Genomic DNA, 16,017 nt, shown 5'->3' on the forward strand with positions numbered 1-16,017 from the left:
GAGGGGTCACATACTTTGCAGAGCCCAATGCTCAAAAGGTAAGGAGCCGAACATGTCCACGTTTATTCACTGCAGAATTGTGGCTTCTGTTACTGACTAGCAATGATCCAGCACTTTGTAGAAGGTCCCATGTGTGACCCGAGATGTGGCTCCAGGCTGCAGGTACATTAGCTGCCTATTACCTGGGGGGGGGGGGGTGTGTGGCTTCATTACGAATGTCTGGTGTGTGGAGGCTCCTTCTACGTGGATTCTGTGGCTCCAGGTACATTGTGTGTAACCTAGGAGTAGTGCATGTTGTATCGGGAGGTAGGGACTTCCTAAGCTGTGAGGACACATGGGGACAGGGTCTTCTCTGAAGATTTTGGGCATTAAATGAATGTCCTTGATCCCCAGGGGTCTCTGGTGTCTACCCTGTGTGATGTCCGCCCCACCATCTTCCTGGGCTTCCCACAACTTTGGGAGAAGGTTCGGCGGAGGTGGATGTTGGTGGAGGAGGAGGCTACGCCAATACAGAAGGTGACCATCAGCTGGGCCAGAAGGAAAGCTCTTCTCTCCGGCACCAGGTGCGTCTTCCAGAACCTCAGGGACAACGAGGGGAGGACACAAGAGCTTACAGTCTATGAGGATGAGGGGGTGACACAAGAGCTTACAGTCTATGAGGATGAGGGGGTGACACAAGAGCTTACAGTCTATGAGGATGAGGGGGTGACACAAGAGCTTACAGTCTATGAGGATGAGGGGGTGACACAAGAGCTTACAGTCTGAGGATGAGGGGAGAACACAAGAGGGATAAGAGCTTGTAAGGGAACAGAGTAAAATAACTAAAGATTCTGAACCAGTGGCATCTGGAGAGAATCCTGGAGCTTGGTGTTTGTCGGATGAGATGGGAGGAGAACACAATGTTTGTTAGTAATGAGAGTTCATGCATTTGGCAAGTGTGATCGATCTGCCTAGAGATGGGATATAAGGGTGGGGATTAGTCTGATAGTCCGGGGAAGGGCATTCCAGAGAATTGGTTCAGCTCAGGAGAAATTCTGGAGATGTCAGTGAGAGGTTCGGCTTAATGTAGAGAATAATTTAATATTAAAGAGAACCCGTCATGCAAAATAACCCCCCTAAACTAAATATATTTTCATAAACTGCCATTAGAGAGCATTGCCTCTATCCCTTTATTGTCCCTCTACATGCCTGTAAACCTAAGCAATGAGGTCCTAAAGCTGTATGCAAATGACCTGTGAAATGTCCAATGAAGCATTAGCATATTCAAGCTGTCCACTCTATTCATGAGTGGGAGGCACAGCCACACCCCCAGTGCTTGACTGAAAGCCTGTATAATGGTGTGAGGCTGTATAATGATGAGCTTCCTGGTGGCCACGCCCCCTGCAGTCTGTGTGTGCATTTGTGTGTTTAGGAGAGATACAGCAGCTCCATACAGCCATGTGCAACATCCCCCCACCGGGGCCTAGCGTTTGCGGTGAGGCCTGGATACAGCCGGGGCCCGCGGTACCGGAGTGGCTGGCGGTTGCGGCCCAAGCACGCTATTGTCACGGTGCTTGGTATGGGGGAACCGGAGCTGGTGGGAGCTGCGGCGCTGCCGCAGGTCCCAGTTTATTTCTTCCTGGACCCCTCCGTGGTCCCTGGCTCAGTTGAGCCCCCGGCTGGAACAGCCGACATCCCGGGCGACAGTGCTCCTCCCCCTGAAGGTCCGGAGGATGTTGCTGCACCTGCAGTACCCACTACTGCCACCGGGTGTCCCCAGCCGGCACCTACTCCCGCTGGGTTCAGCAGGGACAGGATCCGGCTCCAGCGGGGAATCCTGTGCATCCTCAGCGGGAGTAGGTGCCGGCTGGGGACACCCGGTGGCAGTAGTGGGTACTGCAGGTGCAGCAACATCCTCCGGACCTTCAGGGGGAGGAGCACTGTCGCCCAGGATGTCGGCTGTTCCAGCCGGGGGCTCAACTGAGCCAGGGACCACGGAGGGGTCCAGGAAGAAATAAACTGGGACCTGCGGCAGCGCCGCAGCTCCCTCCAGCTCCGGTTCTTCCGGGGCCGGGTCATCACCCCATTGGTAACCGGCAAGGGGAGATGTGGGCCTAGACGGAACCTCCGGACAAGGTTCGCTAGCCGGGATGTCTTCCCCCACAGAAGAACCGCGGGACCTGGCAATGCTCCCGGCAGGGGAGACGGTGGGGGTGGCGCCCTGGATCATGCCCGGCCCATGGATGGCAATGGGACCCGTACTCATGATTACCGTGGATGGGGCATTCACGTGAGTCACCGCCCGGGGACTCGCAGCCGAGGAAGAAGAGGTGTTCGGAGATTCCGGCCACTCGTCGTCCTCATACCAGTCGTCGTACGGGAGGTAGCGGTCCTCATCGGAGTCGGGGATCCGGATCACACCAGCCGCCCAGGGTCCTCGGGGCCCCTCTTGCAGGGAGAATTCAATGCACTCGCCTGGCTTCAGGTTGTGCTGGCTCTCCGGCAGATCAGGCCTCTTGACAGACCGGCAGGGTATAAATACTTCCCGTCCGGTGTAGTCCTGGGTGGCGAAGCCATAGCCACGCTGCTTATCGAAGAACCGGACCATGCCGGTGGTGCGGTTCTTTTCCACCCAGGCTCCAGCTGTAGACCGGCCGGCCATGTAGCGTTGGGCCTCCTTCTCGCGGCGTCGCTGCTCCGAGACAGCGTCCCGGAGTCGCTGGCGGGCGGCCTCACCTCGGCCTCGAGGCTGCGGAGGTGCTGGGGCTCGTGGCTCCGGTGCAGGCTCGGATCTCCGTGATGGTCGGGCAGGTGCCGGAACAGGAGCGGGAGCAGCCGGAGGATCAGGAACCGTCACAGCAGGGCTAGCAGGCCGAACAGCAGGGACAGTAGGCCTCGGAGCAGGTGGCACAGCAGCAGTAGGCCCAGGCGCTGGCTCAACAGGAGTCGGGGCCTCCCCACGTGGCGCCTCCACGTGGGCCTGCGGTACCGGAATGGTAACCGGGATAGGTACGAGGAACCGCCCGGGTGGAACTTGGTACTCCGTCACCGTCTGGACATACCGCAGGGTGACGAATGCTCGGGTCAGTCCTCGGTGCAGCCGGTGCCCAGCAAAGGGCCTCCGGACCGGCTGCGCAGAGACCACCACCATGGTCTCCAGCACTTCAAAGAACTCAGGACGCTCCACAGGAGGGAAGGGCGGAGGACCCCACATGATGCTGTCCTCACTGTCCAAAATCCACTCGAGTTCTGGCGTTTCTCTGAGGCGGGGCAGGAAGTCCGCCTCGAGCCAGTGGGAGGAGTCCAAGTCCTTCCCGCCAAGAGCTGTGGCGGGCTCTAATTTTTCCTGCGCCACAGGAGGCGGGGTTCGCGCCCTTCGCGCGTGGGTGGAGCTTGGTGCGTCATCTGGGTTTCCCGCCAGTGAAGGTTTTGGCGGGCTTGAATTATTTGCTGCGCCACAGTTTCTGAGGTAAAAATCTTCAGGCGCGGCAGCGCCGGATGTAGCAGAGCTGGTACAGTTCTTGCCGGGATTAACCTCCTGAGTGCTGGAGCGGTGCTCGACAGCACGTGGCAGCAGTATAACACAGTTCCGTCCAGAAACACACAATTCCTTTGGGCCTAAACCCGGATGGCAGCAGGGTTAGGCAGCACAGTCTTTTCAATAAAGGAAAGTCTTTAATGCCGGAATAAGGCACAGAAGTATCAATCCTGTTCGTGACGCCACTTGCAACATCCCCCACCGGGGCCTAGCCCTTGAGGTGAGGCCTGGAGACAGCCGGGGCCCGCGGTACCGGAGTGGCTGGCGGTTGCGGCCTAAGCACGCTATTGTCACGGTGCTTGGTACGGGGGAACCGGAGGGCTGTCCTACAGCCTGGCAGGTCTCCAGCAGGGTGGTGTTGGCAAGAAAAGATGAGGGAGAGGCTGCTATAGCGGATCTCCCTGGGGCAACCCCTTAATGTCCCGAGTGTGAGTCTCTGGGTGAAGGACAGGGTGCCGGTGATGAAGGCAGCCGTATTAGCAGGGACCAGACGGAGACAAAAGTTGAAGAAAACAACTTAGTTCTTTATTTGAACCGGCAGGAACCGCAGCAACGTGCCTTTAACAGGTAGATGGAGTGCTGAGATGTGAGTTGGAGGGAGCCTCAGGAGATCACCAGCCTGGATGTAGAGGGCCGGCTGGGAGGCAGCTGTGTCCTGGTAGGAAGCTTCAGCTTGTCCTGTAGGGCTTCAGGTATCACCTTTAAAGGTAAGATGATACCCCTTTTCCTCACTACACTAACTCTAGTCTAATACTCCACTCTTCAGAGGCAGGGGCTAGGCTCTTCCTGCTCTGGTATGGGCTAGACAGAGATTTCTCACTCACTCACTCACTCTAAGTCTACAAGATCTTCTTCTCCTCTTCTCATCTGGGAGAGACTTCTCCAGAGTTCTCAGAATCTTCTATATCTCCACTAGAATAATCATCCAGAACATTCCTGGCCAGAGGTTTTATTACCTCCCTTTGGTCAGGTGGTGGCTGCTCCTCCAATCACATCTCAGCTTACAGAGCACAGGATGTAACACATATCATTGGACAACAGCATCTTGCATCATACAAAATACTTAACCTCTGCCTTGCCAGGCAGGATTCACCACTGCAATACCCCTATGTCCTATCAGGACCATGTAGTGTAAGGTGATTACATGCAGGTGGGACGTATTCGCAAACCCTCCCTCGCCATTGCATCGGCGAGGGTGTTGCACATGTTACAGCAGAACATGTCAGGTACTTGTGTAGCTGATGTCTGTGTCTCTCACCTGTGTATTAGGAGGATGCAGCATGTCAGCAGATGACATACACACACTAGCCATGCTTTACTATACATTACACACAGACATGAGCAGGGGGAGGAGAGGGGAGGGGTAACAGGGGTGACATCACTGCCTCTGACCATGTGACCAGCCTCATTTACATAATAAAGAATAGATGATTTTACAATGATTAATGTATGAAATAACTAGATAAAGGCTGGGATGGGAACCTTGTGAGCTGCTCCAACAGGTAGTAGTGACAGGACAAGTGACACAGACCTGATGACAGGTGTCCTTTAATATCAATTTGAAGAGTGCGGGTTGGGCGATAGACTGGGGAGGGGTAGAGAGGGGCAGTGCTTTGTGCAGAGCTGTATGGATGAGGGTTATTATTCCAAACTCTTACTCAAGGCATCCATGTAGCGTTTTGTCTGAAAGATGAGCCTGGCTGCTGCATTAAGAATGGAGAGTTTAATGAGTGGAAGCCCGATAAGTAGGGAGTTACAGGAGTCTAGAGGGTGAATCAGCGTAACAATTACACCGGGGAACACGGTGCGCTGCTCTTGGTAAATGTGCCCCATAAAGTTTTGCCCTCACACTTTTATATACTTACATACAGCGTATACACAAACAGAAAGTACACATATATACAGTATTTATACAGATATATTTCTACGTATCTCTCTAAATATACATACTTGGATAAATACATTTTCGTCTGGCAGGCAGGTGAGCGCACCTGCGGGGGACTTTGCGGGCGAGCGGCTGTGCTGTGGGGGTGGGTAAGCGGCTGTCTGGGTAGGCAGCGGGCCCCTGTTACTACCAGGCTGTGATAGGCCAAGAGAACGGCATTATTTACATTTGTTTCGCAGTCCATCCCGGGCCCCTGGGCAATGGAAGCCCCTAGCAGCTGCTACGGCTGTTACACCACTGGTGATCCCACAGACCCTGATGGAGAAGTCGGGGTTTGGTCGTTTAGTAGATGCTGATGATCTGACCAATGGGGGCAGAATGGAGGGAGAAGAGGACCTAGGACTGAGCCCTGAGGACCCCGACACTGAGCGGAAGAGAAGAGGACCTAGAACTGAGCCCTGAGGACCCCGACACAGAGGACGAGGAGAAGGGAAGAGGACCTAGGACTGAGCCCTGAGGACCCCGACACTGAGAGGAAGAGAAGAGGACCTAGGACTGAGCCCTGAGGACCCGACACTGAGAGGAAGAGAAGAGGACCTAGAACTGAGCCCTGAGGACCCGACACTGAGAGGAAGAGAAGAGGACCTAGGACTGAGCCCTGAGGACCCGACACTGAGAGGAAGAGGAGAAGAGAAGAGGACCTAGGACTGAGCCCTGAGGACCCTGACACTGAGAGGAAGAGAAGAGGAACTAGGACTGAGCCCTGAGGACCCAACACTGAGAGGAAGAGGAGAAGAGAAGAGGACCTAGGACTGAGCCCTGAGGACCCGACACTGAGAGGAAGAGAAGAGGACCTAGGACTGAGCCCTGAGGACCCCGACACTGAGAGGAAGAGAAGAGGACCTAGGACTGAGCCCTGAGGACCCGACACTGAGAGGAAGAGAAGAGGACCTAGGACTGAGCCCTGAGGACCCCAACACTGAGAGGAAGAGAAGAGGACCTAGGGCTGAGCCCTGAGGACCCGACACTGAGAGGAAGAGAACAGAAGAGGGCCTAGGACTGAGCCCTGAGGACCCCGACACTGAGAGGAAGAGAAGAGGACCTAGGACTGAGCCCTGAGGACCCGACACTGAGAGGAAGAGGAGAAGAGAAGAGGACCTAGGACTGAGCCCTGAGGACCCGACACTGAGAGGAAGAGAAGAGGACCTAGGACTGAGCCCTGAGGACCCGACACTGAGAGGAAGAGAAGAGGACCTAGGACTGAGCCCTGAGGACCCCGACACTGAGAGGAAGAGAAGAGGACCTAGGACTGAGCCCTGAGGACCCGACACTGAGAGGAAGAGAAGAGGACCTAGGACTGAGCCCTGAGGACCCCAACACTGAGAGGAAGAGAAGAGGACCTAGGGCTGAGCCCTGAGGACCCGACACTGAGAGGAAGAGAACAGAAGAGGGCCTAGGACTGAGCCCTGAGGACCCCGACACTGAGAGGAAGAGAAGAGGACCTAGGACTGAGCCCTGAGGACCCGACACTGAGAGGAAGAGAAGAGGACCTAGGACTGAGCCCTGAGGACCCGACACTGAGAGGAAGAGGAGAAGAGAAGAGGACCTAGGACTGAGCCCTGAGGACCCGACACTGAGAGGAAGAGAAGAGGACCTAGGACTGAGCCCTGAGGACCCCGACACAGAGGACGAGGAGAAGGGAAGAGGGCCTAGGACTGAGCCCTGAGGACCCCGACACTGAGAGGAAGAGAAGAGGACCTAGGACTGAGCCCTGAGGACCCGACACTGAGAGGAAGAGGAGAAGAGAAGAGGACCTAGGACTGAGCCCTGAGGACCAGACACTGAGAGGAAGAGAAGAGGACCTAGGACTGAGCCCTGAGGACCCGACACTGAGAGGAAGAGGAGAAGAGAAGAGGACCTAGGACTGAGCCCTGAGGACCCCGACACTGAGAGGAAGAGAAGAGGACCTAGGACTGAGCCCTGAGGACCCCGACACTGAGAGGAAGAGGAGAAGAGAAGAGGACCTAGGACTGAGCCCTGAGGACCCGACACTGAGAGGAAGAGGAGAAGAGAAGAGGACCTAGGACAGAGCCCTGAGGACCCGACACTTAGAGGAAGAGGAGAAGAGAAGAGGACCTAGGACTGAGCCCTGAGGACCCCGACACTGAGAGGAAGAGAAGAGGACCTAGAACTGAGCCCTGAGGACCCGACACTGAGAGGAAGAGAAGAGGACCTAGGACTGAGCCCTGAGGACCCGACACAGAGGAAGAAGAGAAGAGGGCCTAGGACTGAGCCCTGAGGACCCCGACACTGAGAGGAAGAGAAGAGGACCTAGGACTGAGCCCTGAGGACCCCGACACTGAGAGGAAGAGAAGAGGACCTAGGACTGAGCCCTGAGGACCCGACACTGAGAGGAAGAGGAGAAAAGAGGACCTAGGAAGAGAAGAGAACAGAAGAGGACCTAGGACTGAGCCCTGAGGACCCCGACACTGAGAGGTAGAGAAGAGGAACTAGGACTGAGCCCTGAGGACCCGACACAGAGGAAGAGGAGAAGAGAAGAGGACCTAGGACTGAGCCCTGAGGACCCCGACACTGAGAGGAAGAGGAGAAGAGAAGAGTACCTAGGACTGAGCCCTGAGGACCCGACACTGAGAGGAAGAGAAGAGGACCTAGGACTGAGCCCTGAGGACCCCGACACAGAGGAAGAGAACAGAAGAGGACCTACGACTGAGCCCTGAGGACCCCGACACAGAGGACGAGGAGAAGGGAAGAGGGCCTAGGACTGAGCCCTGAGGACCCCGACACTGAGAGGAAGAGAAGAGGACCTAGGACTGAGCCCTGAGGACCCGACACTGAGAGGAAGAGAAGAGGACCTAGGACTGAGCCCTGAGGACCCGACACTGAGAGGAAGAGGAGAAGAGAAGAGGACCTAGGACTGAGCCCTGAGGACCAGACACTGAGAGGAAGAGAAGAGGACCTAGGACTGAGCCCTGAGGACCCGACACTGAGAGGAAGAGAAGAGGAACTAGGACTGAGCCCTGAGGACCCGACACAGAGGAAGAGGAGAAGAGAAGAGGATCTAGGACTGAGCCCTGAGGACCAGACACTGAGAGGAAGAGAAGAGGACCTAGGACTGAGCCCTGAGGACCCGACACTGAGAGGAAGAGAAGAGGAACTAGGACTGAGCCCTGAGGACCCCGACATTGAGAGGAAGAGAAGAGGACCTAGGACTGAGCCCTGAGGACCCGACACTGAGAGGAAGAGAAGAGGAACTAGGACTGAGCCCTGAGGACCCCGACATTGAGAGGAAGAGAAGAGGACCTAGGACTGAGCCCTGAGGACCCGACACTGAGAGGAAGAGAAGAGGACCTAGGACTGATCCCTGAGGACCCGACACTGAGAGGAAGAGAAGAGGACCTAGGACTGATCCCTGAGGACCCGACACTGAGAGGGAGATGAGGAGAAGAGAGATCCAGAGAAGGAGACACTGAAAGTGCAGTCAGAGATATGGGAAAAAAACCAGGAGACTGCAGGGACCTTCAGGCCAATGGAGCGAAGCCCCTGAGCAGGAGCCGGGGGTCCATAGTTTCGGACGGTGCCGAGAGATCCAGAAGAACCAGGAGAGAAGAGTCACCTTTGGATTAGCAGTGAGGAGATTATTGGAGACTTTAGAAAGACCATGTCAAGGAGGGAATTAGCTGAGAGATAGTGGGAAAGTCGAGAATAGACCGGGCGTTCCAGGAGTTTGGAGATGGGAGGTTAGAGACTGGTCTGTAGTTAGTAGCACTGGATGGGTCTAGTGAAGGTTTCTTTAGTAATGGCATAACAGCTTGAAAGAAGAGGGAAAGACACCTGAAAAGAGAGGTGGAAGATGTTAATGAGGTGAGAAGTGACTGCTGGGGAGAGACTGTACCAGATGTGAGGGGATGGGGTCACTGATGCAGGTAATTGGGGCGAGGGGATGGGGGTCACTGATGCAGGTAATTGGGTGAGGGGATGGGGTCACTGATGCAGGTAGTGGGGCGAGGGGATGGGGTCACTGATGCAGGTAATTGGGTGAGGGGATGGGGTCACTGATGCAGGTAATTGGGTGAGGGGATGGGGTCACTGATGCAGGTAGTGGGGCGAGGGGATGGGGGTCACTGATGCAGGTAGTGGGGCGAGGGGATGGGGGTCGCTGATGCAGGTAATTGGGTGAGGGGATGGGGTCACTGATGCAGGTAGTGGGGCGAGGGGATGGGGGTCACTGAAGCAGGTAGTGGGACGAGGGGATGGGGGTCACTGAAGCAGGTAGTGGGACGAGGGGATGGGGGTCACTGAAGCAGGTAGTGGGACGAGGGGATGGGGGTCACTGAAGCAGGTAGTGGGACGAGGGGATGGGGGTCACTGAAGCAGGTAGTGGGGCGAGGGGATGGGGTCACTGATGCAGGTAGGGGGGCGGGGGGATGGGGTCACTGATGCAGGTAGTGGGGCGAGGGGATGGGGTCACTGATGCAGGTAGTGGGGCGAGGGGATGGGGTCACTGATGCAGGTAGTGGGGCAAGGGGATGGGGGTCACTGATGCAGGTAATGGGGCGAGGGGATGGGGGTCACTGATGCAGGTAGTGGGGCCAGGGGATGGGGGTCACTGATGCAGTTAATTGGGTGAGGGGATGGGGTCACTGATGCAGGTAGTGGGGCGAGGGGATGGGGGTCACTGATGCAGGTAGCGGGGCGAGGGGATGGGGTCACTGATGCAGGTAGCGGGGGGAGGGGATGGGGTCACTGATGCAGGTAGCGGGGTGAGGGGATGAGGTCACTGATGCAGGTAGCGGGGTGAGGGGAGGGGGTCACTGATGCAGGTAGTGGGGTGAGGGGAGGGGGTCACTGATGCAGGTAGGGGGGCGAGGGGATGGGGTCACTGATGCAGGAAGTGGGGCGAGGGGATGGGGTCACTGATGCAGGTAGTGGGGCGAGGGGATGGGGTCACTGATGCAGGTAGTGGGGCGAGGGGATGGGGTCACTGACGCAGGTAATTGGTTGAGGGGATGGGGTCACTGATGCAGGTAGTGGGGCGGGGGGATGGGGTCACTGATGCAGGTAGTGGGGCGAGGGGATGGGGTCACTGATGCAGGTAGTGGGGCGAGGGGAGGGGGTCACTGATGCAGGTAGTGGGGCGAGGGGAGGGGGTCACTGATGCAGGTAGTGGGGCGAGGGGATGGGGTCACTGATGCAGGTAGTGGGGCGAGGGGATGGGGTCACTGATGCAGGTAGTGGGGCGAGGGGATGGGGTCACTGATGCAGGTAGTGGGGGGAGGGGATGGGGTCACTGATGCAGGTAGCGGGGGGAGGGGATGGGGTCACTGATGCAGGTAGCGGGGTGAGGGGTTGGGGTCACTGCTGCTAATTGGGGCGAGGGGATGGGGGTCACTGATGCAGGTAATTGGGATGAGGGTCACTGATGCAGGTAGCAGGGTGAGGGGATGGGGTCACTGATGCAGGTAGCGGGGTGAGGGGATGGGGTCACTGATGCAGGTAGCGGGGCGAGGGGATGGGGGTCACTGATGCAGGTAATTGGGTGAGGAGATGAGCCCGGACACTTCTTCCTCTGTGACCGGCTCTTGGAGGAAGAGAGTGAAGAAGGTAATGTACCGGAGCCATGGGGATTAGTGGGGGGGGGGCGGATCTTCGGCCCCGAGGTCTGTGACCAGTGGCTGCACCTTTTGGTGTTAGTGAGGAAGATGATTTTGGGATTATTGGGGGATATTATTGGTGACATGGACCTGTTTTGTGAGGGGAGGGGCAGAGTTGTAGGTGAAGCGCAGGGTGTGCGCAATGTTCTCCAGACGTTCGGCGATCCTGGAGCACTGCCCAAGGTTTGGGGCATGTGCTGACATCTGGGGGGGCAGCTCCTCATTCAGGGCACTCTGAGAACATGAGTAACGTCTTGCAAAAGTTTTCAGCCCCTTGAACTTTTCTACCTCTTGCCATATTTTAGGCTTCAAACCGAGAGATAAAAATGTAACTCACTGGAGGCGATTGTGAAGGGGAACCAAATATAATAATCTGAACATTGGGGGGGGGGGGGTAATATTATTACTTTCCCTCCTGAAGTTCAGTCTCTGATCTCTGAAGGATCCGATGTCCTAATGACTGATGATGATGACTATAATCCCCGGTGTGTAATCAGGTCTCCGGATCCTCCTGCTCTGTGATATCTCAGGTTCTGCACCATGAAGGATCCACCAGGCCGAGGTCCTAATGACTGATGACTATAATCCCCGGTGTGTAATCAGGTCTCCGGATCCTCCTGCTCTGTGATATCTCAGGTTCTGCACCATGAAGGATCCACCAGGCCGAGGTCCTAATGACTGATGACTATAATCCCCGGTGTGTAATCAGGTCTCCGGATCCTCCTGCTCTGTGATATCTCAGGTTCTGCACCATGAAGGATCCACCAGGCCGAGGTCCTAATGACTGATGATGATGACTATAATCCCCGGTGTGTAATCAGGTCTCCGGATCCTCCTGCTCTGTGATATCTCAGGTTCTGCATCATGAAGGATCCACCAGGCCGATGTCCTAATGACTGATGAGGACTATAATCCCCAGTGTGTAATCAGGTCTCCGGATCCTCCTGCTCTGTGATATCTCAGGTTCTGCATCATGAAGGATCCACCAGGCCGAGGTCCGGGAACATTCCGAGGAGCCGAGTGCAGGCGCCATATTGTACTGGAAGGAGGATCAGATCCCGGAGATCTACCAGGACCCGGCCGCCCCTCTAACCTACTTCTCACACCAGGAGATGCAGCCGGGTCGCCCCTGATCCCTCCGGATGATCTGCAGAGACCTGGAGCCGAGAGGGGAGAGTCCGTCCATAGGACAACAGTCTCTGCACAAATCTGCCCCTTATGGAAGAGGCAAGAAGAAGCCACCGGGGAGACGTGTGGAAGGTGTCTGCTCAGAGGAAAACAAACTCCATGCCCCACTGTCACGCCTGGTAGGGGGGGCAGCATGCCCCACTGTCACGCCTGGTAGGGGGGGCAGCATGCCCCACTGTCACGCCTGGTAGGGGGGGCAGCATGCCCCACTGTCACGCCTGGTAGGGGGGGCAGCATGCCCCACTGTCACGCCTGGTAGGGGGGGCAGCATGCCCCACTGTCACGCCTGGTAGGGGGGGCAGCATGCCCCACTGTCACGCCTGGTAGGGGGGGCAGCATGCCCCACTGTCACGCCTGGTAGGGGGGGCAGCATGCCCCACTGTCACGCCTGGTAGGGGGGGCAGCATGCCCCACTGTCACGCCTGGTAGGGGGGCAGCATGCCCCACTGTCACGCCTGGTAGGGGGGGCAGCATGCCCCACTGTCACGCCTGGTAGGGGGGGCAGCATGCCCCACTGTCACGCCTGGTAGGGGGGGCAGCATGCCCCACTGTCACGCCTGGTAGGGGGGGCAGCATGCCCCACTGTCACGCCTGGTAGGGGGGGCAGCATGCCCCACTGTCACGCCTGGTAGGGGGGGCAGCATGCCCCACTGTCACGCCTGGTAGGGGGGGCAGCATGCCCCACTGTCACGCCTGGTAGGGGGGGCAGCATGCCCCACTGTCACGCCTGGTAGGGGGGGCAGCATGCCCCACTGTCACGCCTGGTAGGGGGGGCAGCATGCCCCACTGTCACGCCTGGTAGGGGGGGCAGCATGCCCCACTGTCACGCCTGGTAGGGGGGGCAGCATGCCCCACTGTCACGCCTGGTAGGGGGGGCAGCATGCCCCACTGTCACGCCTGGTAGGGGGGGCAGCATGCCCCACTGTCACGCCTGGTAGGGGGGGCAGCATGCCCCACTGTCACGCCTGGTAGGGGGGGCAGCATGCCCCACTGTCACGCCTGGTAGGGGGGGCAGCATGCCCCACTGTCACGCCTGGTAGGGGGGGCAGCATGCCCCACTGTCACGCCTGGTAGGGGGGGCAGCATGCCCCACTGTCACGCCTGGTAGGGGGGGCAGCATGCCCCACTGTCACGCCTGGTGGGGGGGCAGCATGCCCCACTGTCACGCCTGGTGGGGGGGCAGCATCATGATTTGGGCTTTTATTCACTTGGGGAAGGAGATGGCTGGAGCCAAATCCCAGACCATTCTGGAGAAAAACCTGTTGGAGTCTGGAGAAGACCGGAGACTGGGACAGAGATTTATCTTCCAACAAGACAAAGATCCCAAACATAAAGCAGAATCTGCACTGGAAGGTTCCCAAATAACCGGATCCAGGTGTCAATACGGCCAAGTCACATCCAGACCCGAATTAAATCGAGAATCTGTGGAAAGAGCTGAAAACTGCGGCTGTTGCATCATCCGACCTCCCGGAGCTCCGGCTCTTCTCCAAGGAAGAACGGGAAGAATCTCAGCCTCTGGATATCTTTATGAAGCCGGAAATGTGGCAAATGGCAGAAAAGTTCTAGGGGCTGAATACTTCTGCAAGGCATAATGGTTAGTAGCCAGATCATGACGTGTGGGAGGAGATGGGGGACAGTGACACTAATGTGTACAGGTGGCAGGTTCTGTACAGTGGGTGACAAGGCCATGGTCAGTGGGAAGGCAGAATAGGTGGCATCAGAGACTGGAGATAGTTGGACAAGGACCAAGTCAAGGATGTTTCCCTCCTGGTGAGTGGGAGAATCCTAAATAGTGATAAGAGCTGAGAGGGTTGGCGCTATTGGAATATCACCGGAGGTGGTAGTGTAGATACCGGGAGCTATACTTGTTTATGAGCAATGTCCACCCCATGGAATGACCTATGAATGGCGACTGCAGACCCCATGGCTCCACCAACCTTCTTTCCCAATAAATGACACGAGAAGCAAGCGCCATGGAGGCTCCGCTTATTTGCAGACAGTTCTGTCCCATAGTTCTGGATAAATCTCCTTTGGGGACAGGCATTGGGTACATCAGTCTTGGTCTAATCTGTGATCCTCATGGGGCCCTCCGGTTTGGTTCCCGCTGCCCCCAGGCATAGTCACATCTCTGTGAATGGCTATTAATGTCCTGCTTTATGTTCTATTGCTGGGGCCACATCTAGATTTCTCACGATTCCCTTTCTTTTCCTGCAGTTCTGGTTTGCTGCCCTGGGGACACAGTCTTGCTGAACGTCTGATCTTCAGGCCGGCCCGCGTGGCCCTGGGGCTAGATCGGTGCACTCGGTGTTATGCAGGGATGGAGCCCATCAGGCGGAGTGTGACGGAGTATTTTGGGAGTCTGGGCATTGATCTTCTAGACTTGTATGGAAATAATGAGACCAGTGGAGTGCAAAACCTCAAGCTGCCATCATCAAGGACAGGAAGGTGAGATTTGGGGTATAGGAGGGTGAGAGAACCCCTTCACCACTGGCACTCGGTGGAGACCTTGCCCACAAGGAGCCATGAGACATTATATTATAATGAGATTATATTCTGCATGTTGTGGATGGGGCCCACAGTGACACTATCACGCTGCAATATGATGCCCAAAAAACGGTGCACAGAAAATCTGCAGGTAATAACACACCTGAACACGGACGCTTCTTATGGATAATTGGTTAATGGGGGTTTGTCTTCACTTCCAGGTCTGAACTCGCTGGATGTAAAAGTCGCGAGAGCCAGGAGGGTCTCTGCTTGTGGGGGCGTCATATCTTTCTGGGGTACCTCGGCCTGGAGCAGGAAACACACAAGGTGTTCACTGAGGACGGATGGTTTATCGCAGGTAATGGACTGATACCAAGTCATCTGAGCACAAGGATCGATCTGGTAACATAAGACTCTTCTCTCCTCAAGGAGGTCCACGAGCCATGAAGATGAGGAGCGGGGCCCCAGGAGACGAGTACTTGGAGCTGTGAGCCGGATCACGCCCTGTCCACTTATCAATCAGCAAATTCTAATAAATAGTTTTCAGAAATTTGCCGTCTCCTCTGTTCCTGCAGCAGTTCTTACGACCTGAAATGGTGATCACGTGGCGCTCGCTACCAATTGCCAACCTTTAGGCCCCACGCACACGGCCGTATATATATGGCTGGAATACTCCGGCCATCCGGGTACATGGTCACATTGCCCGCTGTACTGTAAGTGCGCTGGATAAAAACACTCATACAGAGCATTTTCCACCGTGTATCTGTTCCATACGGCCCAAAGAAGTCTATGGGAACATCTAAAATTCGGGCTAAATACGGCTGTGTACCGTATGCCGTCGTATATACGTGCAGTATCCAGAACCAGTGGGAGGTGCAATCTGTCAGCCAATAATCAGTCATCATCTGCCAGCCCTCCGGATATTATATCAGTACGGATATGGTGCAATACGTCCCATATTTACGGCCAGAATACAGCCGTATATACAGAACAGAGAAGACCGCAGAGTCGTGTGCATAAGGCCTATTATACCAAGGCTGCATTCACACTGCCGTATGGGGGATGTGTACACGGGGTGTGTGTGTGTGTGTATATATGCGTTGTGTGAAGGTAGCCTTAAGGGCTCATGCACTTGACCGTACAGCTGTATCCTGCCCGTAAATACAGGACTTGTCCCCTTACCCCAAGCAGTCTCGGCCTCGATCGGACTCCGGTCCTTTCCTCTGCCACGAGGAGACTGCATTCCTCCAGCTCTGCCCACAGCTCCGTGA

At 56.3% G+C, this 16,017-nt stretch overlaps 1 protein-coding gene across 1 annotated transcript; it reads left to right on the forward strand.

Moving 5' to 3' along the window:
* The first annotated feature begins 6 nt into the window (after window positions 1-6).
* On the forward strand, window positions 7-15,296 carry LOC140111027 (long-chain-fatty-acid--CoA ligase ACSBG2-like). Its single transcript, XM_072132312.1, has 5 exons — window positions 7-38; window positions 394-563; window positions 14,477-14,707; window positions 14,968-15,104; window positions 15,176-15,296. The coding sequence occupies exons 2-5, from the start codon at window positions 481-483 to the stop codon at window positions 15,235-15,237; spliced, it is 513 nt and encodes a 170-aa protein (XP_071988413.1). The 5' UTR covers window positions 7-38; window positions 394-480; the 3' UTR covers window positions 15,238-15,296.
* The last annotated feature ends 721 nt before the right edge of the window (window positions 15,297-16,017 follow it).

The sequence above is a fragment of the Engystomops pustulosus genome, unplaced genomic scaffold, assembly GCF_040894005.1.
Source record: "Engystomops pustulosus unplaced genomic scaffold, aEngPut4.maternal MAT_SCAFFOLD_366, whole genome shotgun sequence".
Taxonomy (NCBI): Eukaryota; Metazoa; Chordata; class Amphibia; order Anura; family Leptodactylidae; genus Engystomops; species Engystomops pustulosus.

Coding starts and splice junctions, on each gene's coding strand:
- LOC140111027 (XM_072132312.1), top strand. CDS start 481: ATGTTGGTGGAGGAGGAGGCTACGCCAATACAGAAGGTGACCATCAGC. Junction 14,708..14,967: donor CCATCATCAAGGACAGGAAG/GTGAGATTTGGG, acceptor CTTCACTTCCAG/GTCTGAACTCGCTGGATGTA. Junction 15,105..15,175: donor GGACGGATGGTTTATCGCAG/GTAATGGACTGA, acceptor TCTCTCCTCAAG/GAGGTCCACGAGCCATGAAG.